This window comes from Rhea americana, unplaced genomic scaffold (genome assembly GCF_003343005.1).
Source record: "Rhea americana isolate MKP2758 unplaced genomic scaffold, rheAme1 scaffold_92, whole genome shotgun sequence".
NCBI lineage: Eukaryota > Metazoa > Chordata > Aves > Rheiformes > Rheidae > Rhea > Rhea americana.
Genome location: NW_028187111.1, coordinates 3,600,674 through 3,622,031, shown reverse-complemented (window position 1 = coordinate 3,622,031; position 21,358 = coordinate 3,600,674). Strand labels below are relative to the sequence as shown.

The 21,358-nt window shown below is 43.2% G+C and overlaps 1 protein-coding gene across 1 annotated transcript; it reads left to right on the top strand.

The window, feature by feature from the left end:
• Positions 1-2,804: 2,804 nt before the first annotated feature.
• On the top strand, positions 2,805-21,071 carry PLA1A (phospholipase A1 member A). Its single transcript, XM_085324612.1, has 11 exons — positions 2,805-2,877; positions 5,271-5,472; positions 6,696-6,873; positions 8,440-8,548; positions 11,936-12,037; positions 12,959-13,066; positions 13,946-14,113; positions 15,142-15,231; positions 15,683-15,791; positions 19,495-19,659; positions 20,987-21,071. The coding sequence occupies exons 1-11, from the start codon at positions 2,805-2,807 to the stop codon at positions 21,069-21,071; spliced, it is 1,389 nt and encodes a 462-aa protein (XP_085180738.1).
• The last annotated feature ends 287 nt before the right edge of the window (positions 21,072-21,358 follow it).

The window sequence follows — 21,358 nt, the reverse complement described above, 5'->3', positions numbered from 1 at the left end:
ATACACTGAGCTAAGCTACACATGTATTTCATACCCTCCCTCAAATACAAAAACAACAGGGGTTTTAAATAGTCACCATTTGCTTAAATCACGCTTGGTTTTACCCAAGGCCACACATGGCTACCCAGGCTGCATTGTTTCCATTACCAATTAATAGCTTTCAAATCTAACTGAATTTCCTCATGAGCAGATCTCCACTTGACTGCTTGACATATTGCAAGGCTTATATGTCTCATTCAAGCTGTTACTTTGTGGGTGGGAAGATGACATTTTCAGCTGAATTAGGTATATTTCTAGTATTTGCTTGAATGCACAGACAGGTCAATTTTCAAATTTTTATCAAAAAGAATTTGTGCATAAAATTAAGTTTATTTTCTTTATTTCCTTTTCTCTGACTCATCCTCAAATGAGTCATGCTGTGTATTGTGATAGTACACTGCAAGGAAATGTTTAAAAAAATCTAGTGTAGTTTAAAACTCCTTATTGTTTAAAAGTCCCTATTACCATTATAGTCACTCCCATAGGGAAGTAAAATAAGTGATACCAGCACATTTCTGAACCAATATAACTGTAGTTACTGAGTAATTAAATTTGTAAACACAAAAAGAGAAATCTTCATAATAAAATAGTTTTACTGGTAAAAGTATTTTAAGCACAGAGGAACTAAATGACTTTCTGTGATTGCATGAGAGACCATGACAGCATGCTGACACAATCAAAAATTTCCTGAAATTATTGAATCTTAAAGTTACAAAAAAAAATAAACTGTTAGGAAACCTACTTTTCACTTTTATAAAGATGAATCTCTTTTAACATACCGGGATGTCATTTAACAATGTTGAAAGTACCCACAGTACAAAACCAAATCAAATGGTACATCTTGGCTGCAGTTTTGTTTAAAAGTAAAGTTGTAATACCAATGCCTACCTTATATTACACAGCATTTTGAAACTTCCACAGAACTTGGCAAAGAGTAATAGTTGCATCATATTACAAAGTGGAAGAGCTTACTTTCCTAATTTTAAGTTAAAAAATGGAATGAAGTGTTTGCTGGTTTTCTTTAGGAGGTCCCCTTTGCTTTATTCTAAGGAATAACACATTTGCCATTTTCACAAGTATGCTGTTACTCTGGAGGCTAAACAATGTTTTCTGGAAATGTTACTGTTTATGGGTATGATTTCACAAATATATTTATCTGCTTCTTGATTATTATCGGGCTCAGTGAAATCTGTGAGTGTAATGAAGAAGGAATGGGCCCTTTACAGTCTAAGAGCTAGCTTTTGTCTCACATTCAGAGAATCCCAGAGTCTCATGCCGAGGTCAGAAAGAAGTGTGGACTGGAAGCCAGGAAATGGCTATTTTTATTGCAACTTTCAAGCTTGGAAAATGGACAATGTTGACAACATCAGCAGTGTAACTGTAGAGACACTAAAAACCCACTTCTCTAACTGAATCCTGTATGACAAGGAGCCAAGTATTTCAGGAGCAAAATATATGTGTATATGTGTCTCTGGGAAGATGTAGATGGAGCAAGGCTTCAGTAGCGCTCCAGGCCAGGCAGCTGTTGCTGCCTAACTTCCTTGGGAGAATGAGAGGATTTTCTCTGAGGATAGCCTTGGAAGTAAAGCTCTGCCTAAACCAACTTCCCTTCCTTACAGCCTTTGGCTGGAGCAAATTGGGGCAAAGAAATGACAGCTCTCTCCAATATTTGTAAAGAAAAATAGTATTAGATACTTTTGGAAAGACCTTTTCTCATCTCTCTGATCAGACTGAGCCAATCTCTCCATGTGTTGTTCAAATAAGCAGCTATAGAATAGTGCCTGGACAGGCACGCTCTTCTCACTACTTCTTGCCATTTAACACAGGCCAGGGGAAAGTTGTCTTGTTCTTCAGTAAGAAGGACCAACAGGCACTAGTGAGACTTAGGAAACAGATGTGTTATTACCTCAAAGGCTAACACAGCCAGTGAGAAGGTACTGCCATCTCTTGAATATAGTGTGACAGACAGTGTGACAGGACTCCTACTTACACACAGATCTGAGTGTGGTTGTGCACTTAAGCTTCCTGGTCTGTACACAGCCAAGGCCTGTTGGAAGTATTTACATGCTTATAGTACTGGTATATAACTGAGATCATCSTTTTGATTTCTTGTAGTATTCAAAATGCAGTCTCTAAAAAAGGTGAAGTGTGTCCCTACTCCAAAAAACATACCGTCTGAGCATATCACAGTGATTTGACCACTGTTTACGTTTTTGCCTGTCCTTCCTCTCACTTTCGGAAGCAATCTGTTGCTTTGCCTTTATTTGGCAGTCAGTGGAACCTGACCAAAAGTAGAAATACAGGAAAGAGACAACAATGCAAAAGATCAATATGCAGATCCAAGGCCAGTCAGTTCCCTGCTACAGATCTTCCTGTCATGGGCATATTTTAGCCTTATGACTAAGCTGTGTCCCCACTCAGAATTTAGCAGAAAGAACTAGGTGACAAGGATAAAGCACTAACTCTGTCAGTTGCTGCAACTGGATTCATTAGCTAATGAACTGATAACTGCCTCAGGTAAAGAGAATGAAGAGGAAAAGGGGTGTCAGCATCTTTTTTAACCAACATATCAGTGAAGCCCTGTGCTGAAACAGACTTTGGTCAATCAACAGCAGAAGTGATTGCCCCTACCCTATTTTTCCCAAAAGAGCACATCCCAGTTGATCATTAACAGAGCCAAGCTGATCAAGCAACTCCACAGTCCTGYCCTAGTTGTTTTCCTTTGTATAGTCCTTGTACTTCTAGCGCTGTGGACTAACAGGAAGATGGTTGAGGAGCTGAAGAGAAGGCTTCTAATTGTTCTTGCTGTCATCTTGCTGCTCAGCTTAGCACAAGCAGGTAAGAAAGACATGATTACTCTTCAAGCAATTTAATGTTTTACATAGAAGGCTCTGAATTCAATTCTCCCCAAATAACGTGTGTTTCAAGAGGTCCCTGCTACAATCTAATTAGAYGCCAGCAGACAGAGCTATGCAGGAATGGCTCTCTCTTGTCCCATGCTTTGATTCCATCAGTGATTTTGTTCCCCTGACTTACTTAAAAAAAAATGATTCAAGATTATCCTAAAGAGTGAGGAAATGGGAAAAGGACTACTTGACTTCTTACATTAGCATTGTCTGCCTTGAATGCTGAATWAATCTAATCTGCAGTAGTCAAGAGAAAATAAACAGAAGCTACACTTTCATTTCTTTCTTTAATTGTATCTTCAATGAAAATTGTGTTTCTTATCATCACTATGGTTCCACATCACCTACAGCTTCACAGTAGTGGACCTCCTGACTTACCTTCATTCATGATCCCCATCATTCATGATCCCTTTACGCCATTTCTGGCATGCAATGTGCTTTCACTGAACATGCCCTTTCCAGTTAAGTTGACTCATGAGCTACGCTTTTCCTGAACTGAACCCAGAGAACATCTCTTTCTTCTTCCCCTTCAATATGCTAGAAGACCAAAACAGACAGCAGTAAGGGATTGTCACATCTCACAGAGAAGATCTGAGGGTTAAGTCTCACTTCTCTGTGCTGACTATTATGCCATGTTTTGCCTAGCTACGGTAAAGTATCTTTTGTGGGAATAATCAGCAACTAAGAAGCTGGTTGCTTGATTTTTTTTTTCACATTTTATTGTTTCTGCAGATTCAAGGCTGTTTTACTTCCTCTACTCCAGAAAAGGGAAGGGGCATGCATTGTTATTTCAGCAGAATGCAGCTATGMCAGTTCATACAGCAATATTTTTTAGGCCAGAAGAGATCATTTAATCAATTAATTGACATCCTGCTCATCACAGGCTAATAAATTTCACATCATTAGTCCTTCAGTAATCCCAACACTTTGCCTTCAGTAAGTCTTCAAAAATGGCAGCCAGTCATACCCTGAAGTGACATGAGGTGGAGAATCCAGCTCTTCTGTGGGCAACCTATTCTATTCACTAGCTGTATACACTGCTAAACTTCTTCGCTTGATTTCTAGCCTAAATTTGTCCAGTTTCRTATTAGTTATAGGTTTGCACCCTTGTGGCAAAGAAGCCTTGTAGTATCCTGCTCTATATGAAGAGTGTTGCCAGCAGGTCAAGGGAGGTGATCCTTCCCCTTTACTCAGCACTGGTGAGACCGCATATGGAGCACTATGTCCGGTTCTGTGTTCCTCCATGCAAGAGATACATGTACATACTGGAGCAAGTCCAGAAAAGGGCCACAGAGATGATTAACGGACTGGAACATCTCTCATGAGGAGAGGCTGAGAGAGCTGGGACTGTTTAGCCTGGGGAAGAGAAGGCTCAGAGTGGKGATCTTATCAAAGTTTATACATATCTGAGGGGAAGATGTAAAYGAGACAGAGCTATACTCTTCTCAGACAAGAAAAGAAGCAATGGGCACAAATTGAAACACAGGAAATTCCATTCAAACATAAGAAAATACTTTGCTGGGGGGGTGGTTGGCCATTGGAATGGGTTGCCCAGAGAAGTTGYGGAGTCTCCATCCTTGGAGATATTTAAAACCTAACTGGACATGGTCCTGGGAAATCTGCTGTTGCTGACCCTGCTTGAGCACATGATTTGTATCAGATGATCTCCAGAGGCCCCTTCCAGCCCCAACTATTCTGTGATTCTGTGATGATTTTGTTTGCTAACTAGATGAAAATGCCTTGCAATAGCTGCCTTTTTCTTCCCATAAACTATTTTCATCCTGTAGACTGATTGTCATTGAATCATTTTATCAGCAGCATTCTCATCTTTATTTCTGGATTTTGACACAAATGTCAGTTGGACTTGTACCCTCTAGTTAACCCAGCAGAATGCAAACAGAAATATCCTCAATCAATGACTACCTATTGGCAACCATCCTTTTGTTTATTTATTTATTTATTTTTAAGAATATTAGCCAGCTMATAAATGTATTTAGTTGCTGTTCTATGCAGCTGATTTGGAAAAGAAAAAATCATATTGTCATTCACTTCTCAGTAAAACAACTCCCAGAATTCAAGGCTATCATGACACCTACACTGACTTTCCCCAGTCAGAGTTGGAATTCCCTCAAAGAATAGAAACAACTTTTTGGACAAGATACGTTTTCCAGAATAGGCCGATACTGATTTATGTTCTGTCCCKTTACTCTTTATTAGTCAAACCCAAATTGCTACCTTTATTTTCCCAGGGAATTAAAATGGCCTTTTCTTTTTCCCCCATTGCACAGACAAGTTAGTTATACTTCTTGCTTCCTTTCATGGCAGGGAATACAGACCAAATCTCAGGTCATCTCTGCACTGACTTCCAGAGAGCAAATTTCCTGCGAGGCAGTAAACTTAAGGTCCAGTTTCTTCTATTCACCTCCTCCAGACCCAGCTGCGGGGAGCTGATTTTTGCTGACGATGGCATCAAGAACTCCAGTTTCAACAGCAGCCTGGAAACCAAGATCATAATCCATGGCTTCAGGTGAGAGAAAGAAGAGCATTGTGGCTAAATTTACACTAGTAAATTAAGCACTGCCTGTGGCATTCCTAGGCACTGAGAGGGGCTGGCATGGAAACTCCCTGTTCACATGACCCTCTTAGTCTCCCCCAAAAAGGGCAAAGGGCCTGCTAAGAACAGTGTCCCGAGTGCTCCAGCTCCTGAACAGTACCTGGGAGTTTTCTGGGAGAGTGCTGGTSGGTGAGGGGCAGAAGCATGGAAAATGCTGCTAACGATTCTCATTCCAACATGTGAGCAACTGTCTAAGTAGTGTGTGTTTCACATTTTCTGAGCCTAAAACAAAATGTAGAAAATTATTTTCTTTCTTTCAATTTCTTTCCTCTCTTCTTCCCTTTTTATTTAATAAATCTTTTCTTCAAGATTTTATTCCCTTTCAATTGTCTTCTTGCAGCTCAGGTCCTGACTCATCAATACCCTGGATTAGTCAGTCCTGTGACTTCTAATCTTGAAAATGTACAGATTTGAGCAACGTTTTTTTTTTACGCTATCACCATTTTGCAAGCTTATTCTACGGTGCCACTTTCCCGCCAGCTTGTGAACCTACAACATTGTTTGTTTTGACGTGCAAAAGTCCAAGTGGAAAGTGCATAGAAAACCATGATGAAACCACCTAAAGTATTACAGGAGCTTTTTAGAAAAACAGCTGTTCCCCTCATTTGACATAGCACCCCCACACAAACACACACCAGGTGATGTTGGGAAAATGGGCAGGATACAGCTTCCTTGATTTTCCTGGTATTCTATAAGAATATAGATATTTTTTAATCTTCTGCAGAGGAGGAAATGTAGCAGTGAGACACTAGGTGATTTGACCAACGACTTCCTGCCAGTTGATTACAGAACAGGACTCAGGTGTCTCTAGTCAATTCACTTTCCTCAAACTAACTCTGTGGTGGCCAACTGAAGCACCATAGAAAGACCAAGATTTCAGTTTGCGCCCTGCAAATGTTATTCTCACTCATTAAAATATCTAGTTCCTTTCTGAATCAGGCAGTGCTGGAAAGAGTTTGTTATTAGACTGCTGCAAAGAAATGCCAGGTGTGGCTGTCTGGAAACAGARAAAACTTTCACAAACAATCTGGAAACCCCCTCTCAGACATGTGAAGCTCCAGCACCAGTGAACAACACATTGGCACATGCCCTGCTTTGGAAGATGCCTAACAAACTTGTTTCTGATGACTTGGCAGGGCTTTGGGTACCAAACCATCCTGGATTGAAGGGCTCGTCCATGCCATACTGCACGCAAGCCATGCAAATGTGATTGCAGTGGACTGGGTTTATGGGTCTACAGGAACCTATCCCTCTGCAGTGGAAAATGTCACACAGCTGGCCCTCTCCATCTCACACTTCATCAGCAAGCTGMTGGTAAGCTGCTATGCATTTCCAGTGGTGAGGGAACATGGCCAGAGAACATCATTCAGGCAAACAATCCAAAGAGCTGCTGCCAACATACTGTCCCCAGGAGCTGGTCAAGCAGACTCTTTATTCCAGACCTAAAGAGGTTTCTTTTCCTTTCTTTCTCAGCCAGGCTTGAGTGTGCCACTGTTCTTCTTCCTCTTGAGTTTTGACTTTTTCCTGGAAACACATTCCAGTTGTGAACTACCTCTACAAGCCTAGGACAAACCTKCAGGATGTCTTGGGTTATTGCAGGTCTATGCTTAACTGGACAGATCTTCTTCCTCCTCTTCCAAGAAATTTTGTCCAGGGAGCTGGATGGGGTGATGTTTGAAGCTATTTTATATTTGCTTTGGAGCTTCAGATATACTTKCCAGTGACAGGAAAACCCTATGTGTGTCCCAGTTTGCTCATGTAAAGCGCAGCTGAACAACACACTAGGAGGAGTACGCATCTTTGTATTTACCMGTCATATGTAAATTCTTTCCGTGACATTTGCACTGCAGACCAAGGCTACACAGTATGGGAGTTCCTYGGTATGCACCACATTGTGCACAGGCACACATTTCTATCCAGAACTGTGGATAGAAAGTAGCTATCCATATCTTGGAGCAGCTGTGTCATTTGAAGGAAGARGAGGAGAGTATAAGGGGACTGTCACCCCACATTACTGCTCAGTCACTCAGTGAACAAATGACTGAGTTGATATTCAATCTCCACCATCCGTTCCGTGGCTGTGTTGAGCTCTAGCTAGCTATTTAAGGCCTTTCTCTGCCCAGCCTCTYCCACTACACTACATCAGAGCACCAYATTGTGCTTCTCATAAGCCTCAGTACTGCTCCAAGATGTAGCCTTACATATGTCAGAGGTATCATTTATCATCTCACCCTTATACTCTCRTGGAAAACAACAACAACAAACACTGCAAAGTCCTGGGATATCAAAGTGGGYCAGACTTTGGCTCCTGTTGCACAGCATCCTCTCTCATGGTATAGTACTGCATCGCACAAAACAGCCTGCAGCCAGCTGAATTCGTTTGGATGGTGTCATCTCACATCATGACTAAGTGGCTATGCTTTACCTGACAGTTCAGCCCATGGATAAATACTTAATCTCTGAAAATACAAACTTAAAATTWTAATCAGGGTATGGGTATGATGGTGATATAAAAATGAAAGAAAGCAATCTTCATTTGGTTTACTGAGGAAGAGATTATTCACATGGAGAAGATGTATAACTCAACTGAGAGAGGAGCAACTTCAGTCTAAAACAAGCTGTGGTGAGAGGAGCAACAGGCCATGTGGTTATGAACAGCAGCATCTGACAGGCCTGGTTAGGGTTGGTTTTGCCTGGACACCAAGAAGCACTCTGAAATATGGTGAGGGCAATATCCATCATTTCCACYTCTCTCTGGTTCTCCACTATTTACACTGAGAGCAATCCTTTAAAGAGTTATGGAACTGCTGGGTGAGCTGGGACAAACTATTTCAACATTCTACTACAGAAACACTAAATCATATTATCATCAATCTACAGGCCCTGGGAGCCTCAGGGACATCCATCCACATTATTGGGGTGAGCCTCGGTGCACATGTTGGGGGTCTGGTGGGGCACTTCCATGGTGGTCAGCTGGGACGGATAACAGGTATCGTAAAACTGGGTCTTGAGTTCTCACCTGCTGTTCAAGGGAGAGAAGGAAAGAGCAGGGAAGGGGGTTATCCACAGTCATCCTATAACTGCATAAAGGCTCATTAGGCCCACGCTTATGGGTTTCTTCTTGGCTTCAGAAGAGCCTGGCAATGTCTTTGCAGCTGCCATTAGTCCCCCATCTATTRCCAAAAGAATGCACATGTTTGCAAAAGAGTCCTTCTGCCTCTGCCTCTGCTTCACCCTGAAAAATGGTGCCAGCTTAGAAGAGTACTAGGCTGCAAAGTCTAGMTAGCCCTGGTGACTACTGAAACCCCACAACATCCACAGGCCTTGCTTCCACCTTTTAGCATGTACRGCTGTGGTTCCTAAAATTAAAGTTCACAATGCATATAATTGTGGAGAGCAGCAAGAGTTGGCTGCTCTTCAAGGAAAGATGAGCTGGAAAACAAAGGTGACAGCAAGGCAAGCAGGGTAGTGGCCTCACTGGCAAGGGACGTGGTCCTGCTGTATCTGGGCAGGAAGAGCAGAGCAAGTCTGGTGACAAGAACCAAGGTCAGCCACAGTGCWGTGATCACCAGGCTGATCTGTAGTGATAAGTCCAAGCTCAAGCAGGAAGTAGGTCAGAAAGCCAAAGGCAGGMTCAGGAAGGCACAGGTTTGGGCATGGCATCCTTCCAACACAGCTTAGGTGGGGGCTAAGGGCAAGAGCCTGAGACAGTGGGGGAGGGGRCAGGGTGCCAGTGAGGCTTCTTGCTGCTCTTCCTCACAACTTGGCAATTTTCACAGACAACTTGTCCAAGSCCACCCCATTGTACCATATTAGAGCTGATCATAATCGTAGACAGCCTCRCACTGAGTGTGAGGAAGAGGCTGCAGTTGAGTGATTACAGAGAAACATGGATACAGGCTGATCATGGCATTTAGTGCTTTCRGGTGCCCTCAGGGCCCTGCCTGCCTTTAGGCTTGGGACATGCATAGACACACAGAATGTTTTGGGTAGGAAGGGACCTTGTGAGGTCTTTAGTCCAACCCCTCACTTCCAAGTCAGATCAGGTGCTGAGGGCCTTGTCAAATTCCAGGGATCYCCAGGGATGTGAGTCATCTGGATGGACAGTCAAATGCCACCAAAAGCACCAAAAGACTGAACACAGTTCCCAGTCTGCTGAGCTGCCTCACAGAGGTACTCTCAGCAAGGGTCTCACAGCACAATCAGCAGGGCAGAACACAGAAACATTGGCTTGGCCTTCACATGTCACAGCTACCCACAATGCATGGGGAAAAAAAAAAAAAAGGCATTTCTTACCAGGAGATGAATTTCAGACTTTTTTTTTAAGCTGTGAATGAAAGTACTTGTTTTAGTATGGGCTTTGGACAATCACACTCCTACACCAGCATTTTGTCATCAGCAACATCTTCAGATGAGCAGAAGCAGACTCTTCCAAAGGAAAACAGGGTAATTAACCTCAGAGTCAGAGACTCTTCCTCTTTATGTTTTCTACATAAAATAAAAACTCTATAGGTTCATTTATTCCCTTCTTTTTCAGCTCTGCCACAAGACAATCCTKTTCCACAGTCCAGATTGCCTTATGATTTCAAAGATACACTGGACRTTGCAGGCTGCAGTTCAGACTTTGGAGCTTAAGAAAGGCGGAATCAGACCCAGGATAGCTGTCTGATCTTATCCCCTGCCTTCTCCCCCCTCCAACACACACACACATCCACTCACAAACACACATATAGAGCTATGTGATCCCAGAGCTGTAACTTCCTAACTTCCTTAAGTATTTTAGACAGGGTTGCATCCAGGCAGGCCTTGAAGATCTCCAGAGAAGGAGACTCCACAACCTCCCTGGGCAACCTGTTTTCAAAAAAAAAAAAAAAAAAAAAAAAAAAAAGAATGAATGTCTTGGAGCTCAGAGCACAGACACTATTTTTATGAAGTGAGCATCTTTAACCCAAGCTTCTTCCTGTGGATATCTCCTTTTGCAGGAAGGCAGATGGAATAGGAATTGGAATGGATAGCCCATACACAAAATTGCTGAAGACCAATTTCTTTCAGTTCTTGCAGAGGAAATGACAAACCCTGAGGGAATGCAGCTGCATAGAGAGAGTTCAGGCTTCAATGAATTGTTTTCTAAGCTTCTGAGAATGTAGATCTCAATGAAGTTCATGCAGCTTGTGCTTGGAGGAGGTAGACATAGAGAACGGAAGATACAAAAGTGCTTGAATTGCAGCTGTGGTGCTAGAACTAATTGCTGTTTGTCTTAAATGTTCCACCATCCTCAGGAATAACTTCAAGYTATATTGAACAGCATTTCAGTCTCTCATAAAATGCTTAGTTTAAACTTGATCTGTAGAAGCAGGCAGGTTTTTTCATATGTGTAAAGATAAGAGAACATGGAAGAAAAGAAAAAAAGCAGTAAATTCTTCTTCTGATCACTTCTCTTTTTATTAGTTTTTAGTTTGAGAAGTTTAGAAGGAATCAGAAATACTTCTTTTTTTCTTCCTTCTCCTCCTGCCTCCCCTTCACACATCATTTTGTATTTTGTTGGTACTGATGGGACTGAGTCCAAGGTAGTGAAAATGGCCAGCTCTGAGGCTAAGCAGTATGCAAAGCCGAGCTGCTTCTTAAACTATTGTTCTTGCCTGGGGAGAGAAAAAAGTCTTGTGAGATGATTTTTCTGGGCAAAGTCAACAGGACAAACCTCTGTTAGAGTAAGAAAATTATCTTTAACCTGTTCYTTATTACTGCCAAGGAAAATTTTCTTTATGCCCTTGACTGCCCAGAATATGCTCTASGAGCAAGTTTGAGGCAAAAATGCAGATGGTTGCTTGAGAACAAGATTTTATTTAGGAGGAGAGGCCTCAGAAGCCCCTTTGTTTTAAGGATGTTTGATAAGTATCAAACTTTTTTAATATTTAGATTGGTTAATGCCTTGGATGCTGACTGCATTATCTTACTCATGGTCTTCAGTGACGTTTCTCAGACTTTAGTGTTAATAGAGATAACAGTACAAATAGAGAAGGTGTTACAAGTGTGACTGGATCTCTTTCACTGCAAGTCCAAAAGACACTCTACATTCACTTCTGTCAGATCTGTTTGAAGCTTAATCATGGCAAATTTGAGGTTTCATAGGTTGCTTGGTACAGAACTGCTACATAAGGATGGATGCCTGGGAATAGTAGAGGACAAGGGAAGGAGGCTGTAGTAGAACTCTGTGGGGACAGAAAGCGTTTTGGAGCATAATTGGGGCAATATGTGAGAATAACTTGCCACTTCTGTCTAGCAACTTTTTAAATGTTTGGATAAAATAATCAGTCCAGATATAAGAAAGAAAGGATCAGAGGAGCATTGGTTGAGACGGTTGTTTGATTTGTTACAGGCCTGGATCCTGCAGGCCCTAAGTACACCAGAGCCAGCCCTGAGGAACGCTTGGATCCTGGGGATGCCCTTTTTGTGGAAGCCATTCATACCGATACTGACAGTAGGCTGGTTTCTATCCCTCTCAGACTGTGCTTCTGTTCCTTCTGCCATCATTGTTGCTAAGGACCATGTAGGTCATTGTCCTCTTTAGGCAAGATGACTGAGTTCAGGTCAACTCTGAAGATGTCTCTTAATTAGCTAGGCTTTAATTAGAAGAGATTAAATCAGGCAGCTATCTATACCCCAAAGCACTTCACAGCAGCACAAATGGAAACTTCTTCCCTGCTGTAGACGCAGGGCAATCTTCCAGGAAATATTTCTTCCTTAATCCTGCTACACCAGAGGAATTTTCTGCTAGTTCTACTGGTGTAGCTATTAACCACCTGGAAGGAATTTACATACTCATTCTCTCTTTGCTTTTTCCCACCTGATGTCAGAGAGGTGCCACGGGGAGTGCCCATGGAGAGAATAACAGAGTCAAACCCACAGCTTGTGCAGCAACAGAGTAACTTTTCTAAAGCACTTAGGGTCTGTGTAGGTAGAACACATCTGAAGAATAGCCTTTCAGTCACACTTTCACCTGGAGAGCACAAAACTCTCTATCAACATAACTCTCAATCATACCTCATAATTCCCCATTAGGGTTGTAGTCAGTTGTGTTTTCATTTTACAGAATAGGGAAACTGAGTCACAGACACGGTGATTTAGTCAAAGCTACCAGTCATTTTGATGGCAGGGCCAGGAGCAGAAGACCTGTGGGCACTTTCTGCTCCATGCAGCAGAGCTCAGAGATGGCACTATCTGCACAATGCAGACATGTAGGAAGGAACAGGAAATCTGTCCTTGCTATGTTAAAAAAACAGGTCATGGAGGGTTGGCTGGGTCTGGCACTGCTAATATTCAACCCAATTACTGGGGCCTGTGAAAAGCATGTAGAGTACAGCCTGAGGCAACAGAAGCATCAGGAATAAGAATAAAGCAGAATTTTACCTCCTTTCAGATTTTGGGATTCGGATACCTGTAGGCCACATCGATTATTTCATCAATGGAGGCAAAGATCAGCCAGGATGCCCCCGATTCATCTCTGCAGGTGAGAACACTCTGTGGCCAAATGAAGGGCTTTCATGGCCACTTAGCAGCCTGTGAAAATGCTGTTTAACAACCAGCTCCCACTACAGCCAGGCCAGGCATCAAAACAGGACAGTGTATTTGTAAAGACACATGGCAGAAGAGCTTCATGGCTCACATCTCACAGAAGTACATCAGGCATCTGGAACAAAAAGCACATACAAGTCAAGTCTCTTAGCAGTACTGCTGGCAAGAGATGTGATTTTGGTGACACTTCTGTATGAGCCAAAAACCTAGCATTGGTAGAGTTATAATAACAAGGAAAACATTTTTTTGTCAGAAGGGTTGTCAGATACTACCAGCAAAAGCTCACTTTTGTTTTAATGCTGCAAGCTGTGTCTGTACTCAGAGAGCCAGCTTATATAATTATTGCCTTTTCCTTCTAGAGAGCAGAATTTTACACAGTAAATAGTATGGCTAAATACTCAAATACATTCTGGATGAGCCATTTCCACTGACGGTCAGATGACAGGGGACACCTAGGTCACGTTGCGTTCCACAGCCGGGTCACAGTGCAAGTGAGAGTCAGGGCTATCCTACTGTCTCACAGGGAGCCTGGGGCCTTATTGACGGCATGCTGACAGAGACGAGGCAGCCCTGTGGCTCCCCTATTCTAGGGCACTCTTCTAGTGTAGGAGGTGCATTTCCAAATTCCTTTGTGACTTCCCATGCAGAGGGATATAGGCTTTTAATCACAGAGGTACTCTGCAAAGTATTTGATGAGGAAGTTGCTGCAGAATCAGTAGTAGTGTTTCTTGACTATAAGTTCCTTAGAAACGTTCAGAAAGACTAAAGCAGTCTGCTCATGGCTGATTTTCCCTGAATAAATTTTTTCTTATAGGCTACAAGTATCTGATCTGTGATCACATGAGGGCAGTACATCTCTATGTCAGTGCCTTGAAACATTCCTGTCCTGTTGTGGCATTCCCCTGCACAAGTCATCAAGAATTTCTAAACGGACACTGCCTGGATTGTGTGGATCCCTTTGTAGTCTCCTGTCCTCGAATAGGTATGGTCCCAGCATTAGCTCTTCATGGGACAGGGGATAATCCATTGCTGAAAAGGTCTCAGTGCAGAGCATGGCACACGGTTCAGATTTCTTAGAGGAAGATTTGGTTAGCATCTCTTTGAGAATGATGAGAAATTTCAGTTTTCAGGTTTCCATAGAGAAGCCCTAAAAGCTCATGTACTGCCAGAGGTAGAACACCAATGCCTTGAATATTTCTCATCTTTAAACATTTCATAGGTCCAGAAATAAGTTGAAAGAAAGTCTCCAGAATCACCAACCTAACTCAAAAAAGTTGTCTTTTTTAGAGAATCAACTAGAATTTTTAGCCCAAGCCTTAATTCCCATTCTTCTGCAAACTACTCACTTTTGCTATCTCACTTCATTCTCACAAAGCTCCTGCCATGACACCCCCCAAAATGGCTGTATCCTTGCATTTGGAAAAGGCAGTATCTCCTTTTAGGCTTCCAAAACTGGGCTGTACTAAAAACCTGGAAGTGTGCTCTCATGCTACTGTTTGGAGTTTGGCATCAGAGGAATATAAGGAGAGGCCTTGTTTGGTACAGGTGCTCCCAGTTCAACCTCCTGTTCCCCACTTCTCCAAAGTCAAACGGTCCGTTTGTCTGTGGTGCAGGCCTCACACTGTGGCTCTCTTAGTTGATTCAGAAATCCTATTTCCCAGCACCTTTTACTTAGGTTGTCATTTATGTCTGTATTCAGTTTCCTGACTTGGTAGTTTTTAAGTCTCACTCATTTTGCACAGGTGCAAATGATACCACAATTCATTAACAGCAAGATAAAACAAAGCAGCTCAGAGTACCTGAGCAAAAGTACAAAGCAGGTGGAAAGGGTGTTAACATGTCAAATTGGCACTGCAAATTTGTGTTTGCTCTCATTTCCACTGGTATAAAGAAAGGGTCTATCCTCCAAGCCAGTAGAGTAGGTGAAGTGAACCAGGCCAATTTTGTTTCTGTTCCAGATCACTCATGTCTGATGCTTCACCTAAACTGGCTTTTTATTTACATCTACAGGTCTGCTGGAGCAGGCAGGTGTCAACATGAGAAAGCTGCCCAAGGAAGTGAAAGTTTATTTAATGACCAGTCCCTCTGCCCCATTCTGTGGTAAGCAGCAAAGTGAAAAAACAAGTTGGAAGGGGATCGGTTAAATGAGACAGATTCTCTGGTAAAGCAAGGTTGTCGCAACCTACCATCCCCATGAAAACCAGACCAGATGCTCTGAGAAACACCACTGAAGAGCAATAACCCTGCACATCTCCCCTATAAAGCCCTTTCTAATGAGTTTATTAGTATGGGCATAGCCTTCAGTTAACACAGCCTCATGGCTTCAGGACAGAAGTAAGGATAATGAAAATGTCTGTCTGTTTACACTGGACTATGCAGAGTTGCCAACAGTCTCTCTCATTATAGAGACTATATCCTTTCTTTCTTACATCTGCTTAATCTTCTCTGTGCTTGTGAGATCAAAGAGTGAATGCGGGAGGCCTTCCTTTGGCAGGATTGGTCCAGCCTGCAGCATTTGCTCTCACTCCTGTCTCCTTTGCCTTTTGCTCAGTCCATCACAGCCTGGTTGAGTTCCACTTGCAGAAGAGAAGAAAAATAGTCACGAACATTGAGATCACTTTCTGCAGCAACAGCACCAAGGACACTGCGAAGATTACTATGTGAGTGACAGTGCATGTTTCTGGCCTGGTCTTCCCAGCTCCATCTGTGAGGGTGTTGGTATCCCAGTCCAGGAAAGGCACTATGGTAACATACTGCCCTTAATGCAATCACTGTGTGGCAAACCACATTTCTTCTTGAGTCCTTCAGACCTCTTTAGGTCTGAGTTGACCTAAAATGCCATAATCAGGCATGTGCTGCTATTACTCAGTAACCTTGGCTAGGTCCATCTCTTCCAAGAGCACACAGAGCAGAGGGTATACTCCGGATACCCAAGTTTGCATACCTTTTTGTGGTTAAAATGGTTTCTTTTCCATACCATATCCTTGCCTGGTGCCAGTTCAAATTGCAGTCACTGTCAGATAGTTATTAACACTACTTTGCCAAAATTTGGATGGCTACAGCAAGCTCCCATCTGTGAGAGGTTCCAGACTGACAGACTTGGTGACTCGTATATTTCTCTCTGTGCCCGTTAGGACAGCCGTTGCAAAGAGGAGACAACTGTATCTCTGCTCAGTCAGAAGTATATTACAAAACCACAGAATGGTTGAGGTTAGAAGAGACCTGTGGAGATCATCTAGTCCATCCCCCTGCTCAAGTAGGGTAGTGTCCAGTGGCTTGCTGCCCTTGCAGTAACTCAGCAAAACTCCCAGGCTCCCATTGTAGGAGAAAAAAAGTCCATTAGGCAAGGGAACAAGACCACATATGTGGACTGTCAGATCTCCCTTGAAACCACCACTCTCTTCCAAACCATATTAAACCAATTAAAGGACCAGACCCAGTGTGCTGTTCCACTAGCTCTTGCATAACTGGGGATCTCCCTACCACAGAAAAGTTCCCCAGAAGACTTCTTCCTACATCTTCCTGCCTGCTGCTGTGGCTCAGGAGCTGCAATGCAGACTTGCAGCTAGTATACACTGCTGGCTGCTTCAGAAAAGCAGGTGGAACATCTGCTAAGGACTCCAGCCAGCTCTCACAGGATAACTAGGGCTCTAGCACTGGCTCCCACACAGTCCTTACTTCTAAGACAAAAGATTGTGGCCTGAAGCTTGGAACTGCACTTGTTTAGTCCTCAGCACTAGGAGGTAGGGGTGAAATTTGGGGAAGGGGAGGCCTGCTCCAGAGTGCTCTCCCACCATTGCCAGCTGCTGCATCGTGGATTTCCAGCCTAGCATTGCAATGTGGAGTTTACACTATAGCCTGATGGAGCTAATCTATCTAACCCCTCCCCAAGGCAAAGGCATGTCCTAGCAGTCCTGGAAACTTGGATGCCAAATCTGCCTTTTCCAAAGATGCATAAGGGAGGAAACAGTAACACAGAGATCAAGTCAGGACCAATGATTTGCTCAGATGGACATGCAGCACTTCCTTTTCCTGTTGTCAGACACATGGTGTTCAGTGCATATCCAGCAGGAGGCATATGAGCTTTGGAGAGAAAGGTTGCCTGGGGAAGTGAGACAGGCAGGCAATTCCAAGGCTTTACTCTACCAGCAAGTTCTAGCATGACAGCAGAGTTAAAGCAGAGTAACCTATCCAGAAGACACTCTTAGCCTAGGAGGACAGCAGCTCTATCCGTTTCACTTAAGCAAAACAGTAAAAGGCTAAATTGAAAAACTTACAGCAATAAGACTACCGATTTGACTGTACATTGAGACAACCCTTTTAATTCACATTATAGCTAAGAGCAAAGAAACTCCCCCTCCAGGTGAGGTCAAATCACTGAGTGCAGTCAAGCTCACAGCATCAAACAGGTATCCAAACATAACTTCTCACATTGTGGTTTAGGCACTGATTAATCACTGACTTATCATTTCAGCTGATTTGACTTGCATTTCAGCCTGCAGATCCCAGAAACTGCACAGGAACTTGGAAGCATTCCCCTAGTCTCATACCTTCTGCCAGTGACTTGCACAGTTGTCCCCTGCCTCACCGCCATTCTCTCCTCTCCCCAACACAAATTCTGATCTCACTCCCTGGGATGCTGCTACCCCACACCTGCTGTTCGTAGTCCCACAGGAGACAGATTCCCAGGCTCCACGGCTGCTGTGGGGCTGACAGAGCAAGGAGCTCATTACACAGCATACTTCCCAGCTGTAATACCATTCCTCACACATCACATGGTGTAACACAGTGTCCTAACCAACACCCAAGAAAACATACTTCTGAAGGTCTGTTCAGTTAGCCAGTCCTACCTCCAAAGACTTGGTAGGTTTTAGACCAAATATTAATCCCAGGAGTAAATATAATCAACCCACTTAACATTATTATGCTCCTCTGTCCTAGAGTGGGGCTGGATCCTGCCTATGGAAAATATGCATCAGAGAGACAGCTTCTCCTCAGTTTGTTTTCCATTCACTGTTTGTTATTCACATTTATAGTGACAATTTGATGATGTGTCCTATTTTTGGCAGCTTCAAGCCAGACACAGACATGTATATTGTCCAAGATCTACCAGTGCAGTCTAAGGAAGGACTGGTTGCTGTGATTTGGGTTGGCTCCACTGGTCTAGGAGGACTCTGAGTCCAGCCCTTGGCCTGCTCCCTGGAGCAACTTTGGCTAGCAGAACTAGTCTGTTCCAGACCCTTTTCTCACTTTTTTCCTTTCCCTACTATCACATTCCTAAACAGGCAAAGTCAGTCAGGCACTTCTGGGATTGCGCTGAGTCAGCTACACACATATTCTTTACAAGCACAGGGAAACCAGTGTTCTTGTGTAACACTACGCTCCTAGAGGTGCCCCATAGAACAGACGTAAGAAGGCCCATTGGATGCACTCCATTAGGGTGGCAGCCCACCTAGGTAAAACAGCTGGGTAGTGCTGCTTTGTAGCACAAGGTCTGCCACTTGGCTCTGATCATTAGCTGCTTACTCCACATCTGGTATTTCTCAGTTCATAAGAAGACCATAGAGACAGACAAAGGTCCCTCTATCTAAGCATACTACCATCAACACGATCAAAATCAAATGCCCCGAGAAGAGTACAAAAAAGCAATGTAAACATGTAGCAATACTTCCCCCAAGTATTTTCCCAATGCCTAAGTAACTATATCTCAGGGACTTTCTGAGGCAATGGTGAAATCTTTGTCTTTAATAACTCCCGATGACTATCTTCCATGAACCTGGCCCCCCCTCCCTTGAACTCATGAAGCTTTTTAGCATCTGTAACATCCTGCAGTAAGGATTTTTATGGCTTGAATGGAATGGTACCTTGTGCAATGTGCCTGCCAGTGTGCAGTTTTAAGCCTGCCACCTGTTAGCTTCCTTTGATGACCTCCAGTTCTTGTGCTGGAAGAGATGCTGAACAATCAATCCCTATCCATGCCATTCGTGATTTCACAGATGCTGATTGTATCTACCACTAACCTCTCTATAGCAATCTGGGCAGTGTTGCAATTTATAAATAATAGCAGGAAGAGCTGCTGTAATTGTGTGATAGAAGAAAGGATGTTTTCATATAAATGTTCCTGACCACAGAGATGAAACAAGGAAAGATGGACAAAAAAAAAACATATTAGGTCCCAGATTTTCATTCAATGCCTTGATTTTAACAAAATGAGTGAGAAGACTCATCTGTTATGTGGGAGATTCACATTAATATCCCGGGGTTCCTCCAGCATTTCAACAAATCTAAATTCAACTGTCCTTATGGACTGTACCTACAGTTTCATTAAAAACTCTGCCTCACAACTCTCACTCTGCCTTGCAGACATAAGCAGCAGAAGATAGGCAAACGGCTTCTGGCCCACAGGGCTCCTTTCTGCCAGATAAGCAATGTGACACTGAAGTATCTCCCCAGGGATCGATTTTGGAGGAAGGATGAGTCATCCATCATCGGCAAGTTCTGCACAGCCCCACTGCCTCTCACTAACAAGTAAGCTACAAATGTCCCTCAGGGATCCACTGCATATATGGATACAGCCTATAGCTTGAGCAAACGCATTCTCATGTCCACTTAGATAAATATGTTAAGGGTTTTTTCCCATCCCCTCGATATCCCTATGAAAACCATTTTTTACCTGTGAGAGGGAAAAACTGCTGGGGTTGGCAGTTTTCTTCAATTCTTCACCCAGGATGAAAGTACTGTGCCATGGAAGGAAAATGGCTGCTATTTGCATCTTGAATACGCCTAAGTCACAGACCATGACAAAAGCTTGTCCAACTAGGTATCATTTTTCTGTCCTTGCTTGCTCTCTCCTTCTTTCCCTGTCTACAATAGGACCCATTTTGAGACATGCCAGGCACTCATATTTTTCAGGATGAGACAGCAGAAGACACATAATACATTTCCATTTCTTACACTGCACAAGCTTATAAAGCACTGAGGCTAAAGACAACCATTTTGACATCATCTGGGCCAGACACTGCAGAGTCTTTATATTGATTACTGCCTTTAGCCATCATTAATTTCTCCAGGGTAGAAGCAGCCAAGTCCTTCTAACCCTCAGAGAGATAATGCATAATATGATAATTTTGCCAATAGTATTGTAGACCCAGAGTTGTTGCAAGTAAGACAAAATAGCTGGTTCTGTACTGACACATTAAACTCTGATTATCTAATTTGCTTGAGCTAACTCTTACCCTGGCTCTACACTGAAGTAAGCTAGTGGGCACTGCAAGTAGGGAACCCAGAAGCAGAAGGGAGTCTGTCTAACATTCAAATTCTGTCTCCACAGGCAATAAGGACACTCAAGCACAAACATAGCCAGGAGGCCCAGACAGAGATAGTTGTTCCTAAGTAAACATCAGGCGTTCCCCTGTGCATAAGGATTATTCCTTACTAGCATGCTCTGCAGAGCAAAGCACTCCAAAAACGGGGTGTAGGTGCAGGTACATGGCTTTATGCCACTTACTTGAATGGGACAATGTAACACAATGCCTTGGGTGTGTGCTAATCTGCATCCCTGAAAGAACTGGCTTGAGGGATGCAGATGGAGAGCTGCAGGATTGCAAAGGTTCACAATTGCTCTTTTATCTCAAAACAAGAAACACTCAGAGCAAGAAAGATGCTGCTGGGAGAAGGTGGTGGAAGGGTGAGGGACAGAACCCCCACACTCCTCTGGCAAACTCATCCCAGCTGGGGCACGACATAACCTTGAAAAAGCAGCTCGAGGTCCATCAGCAGTGGGCTTACTCCTGTGTTAGGATAGCAACCCCTGCCTACTCAAACACAGCCTGACTTCCTTGTGCTCCTCCCCCAGCAGGACCATATTCTGCCTGCCCTGGAACCTCACCCTCCTGGGCAACACAGACCTCTCCTTTGAACTGCCTGCTGACTGTGCCTAGCACTGCCTTCCAAGTATGCAAGCATACCTGAAACAGAAAGGAATCCAAAACCTATTGCTTATCTCTGCTTATGGACAATACTTTGACCATAAAGAATTAAACTGGATGGGTTTTTTACTCCCTGCATTAAGGACATGATGTCTCAGAAAAGTAGTGTGTAGTATGTTAACAAAGGCAAGATACACTGGTTACTGCAAGATCTCTAAGTTAAAAGGGTGGAGTGGGACTTCTATCTCAATGATTCTGTTCCCAGCGCTAAAAGCAACTTTAGGCAAGTCATTTAATCT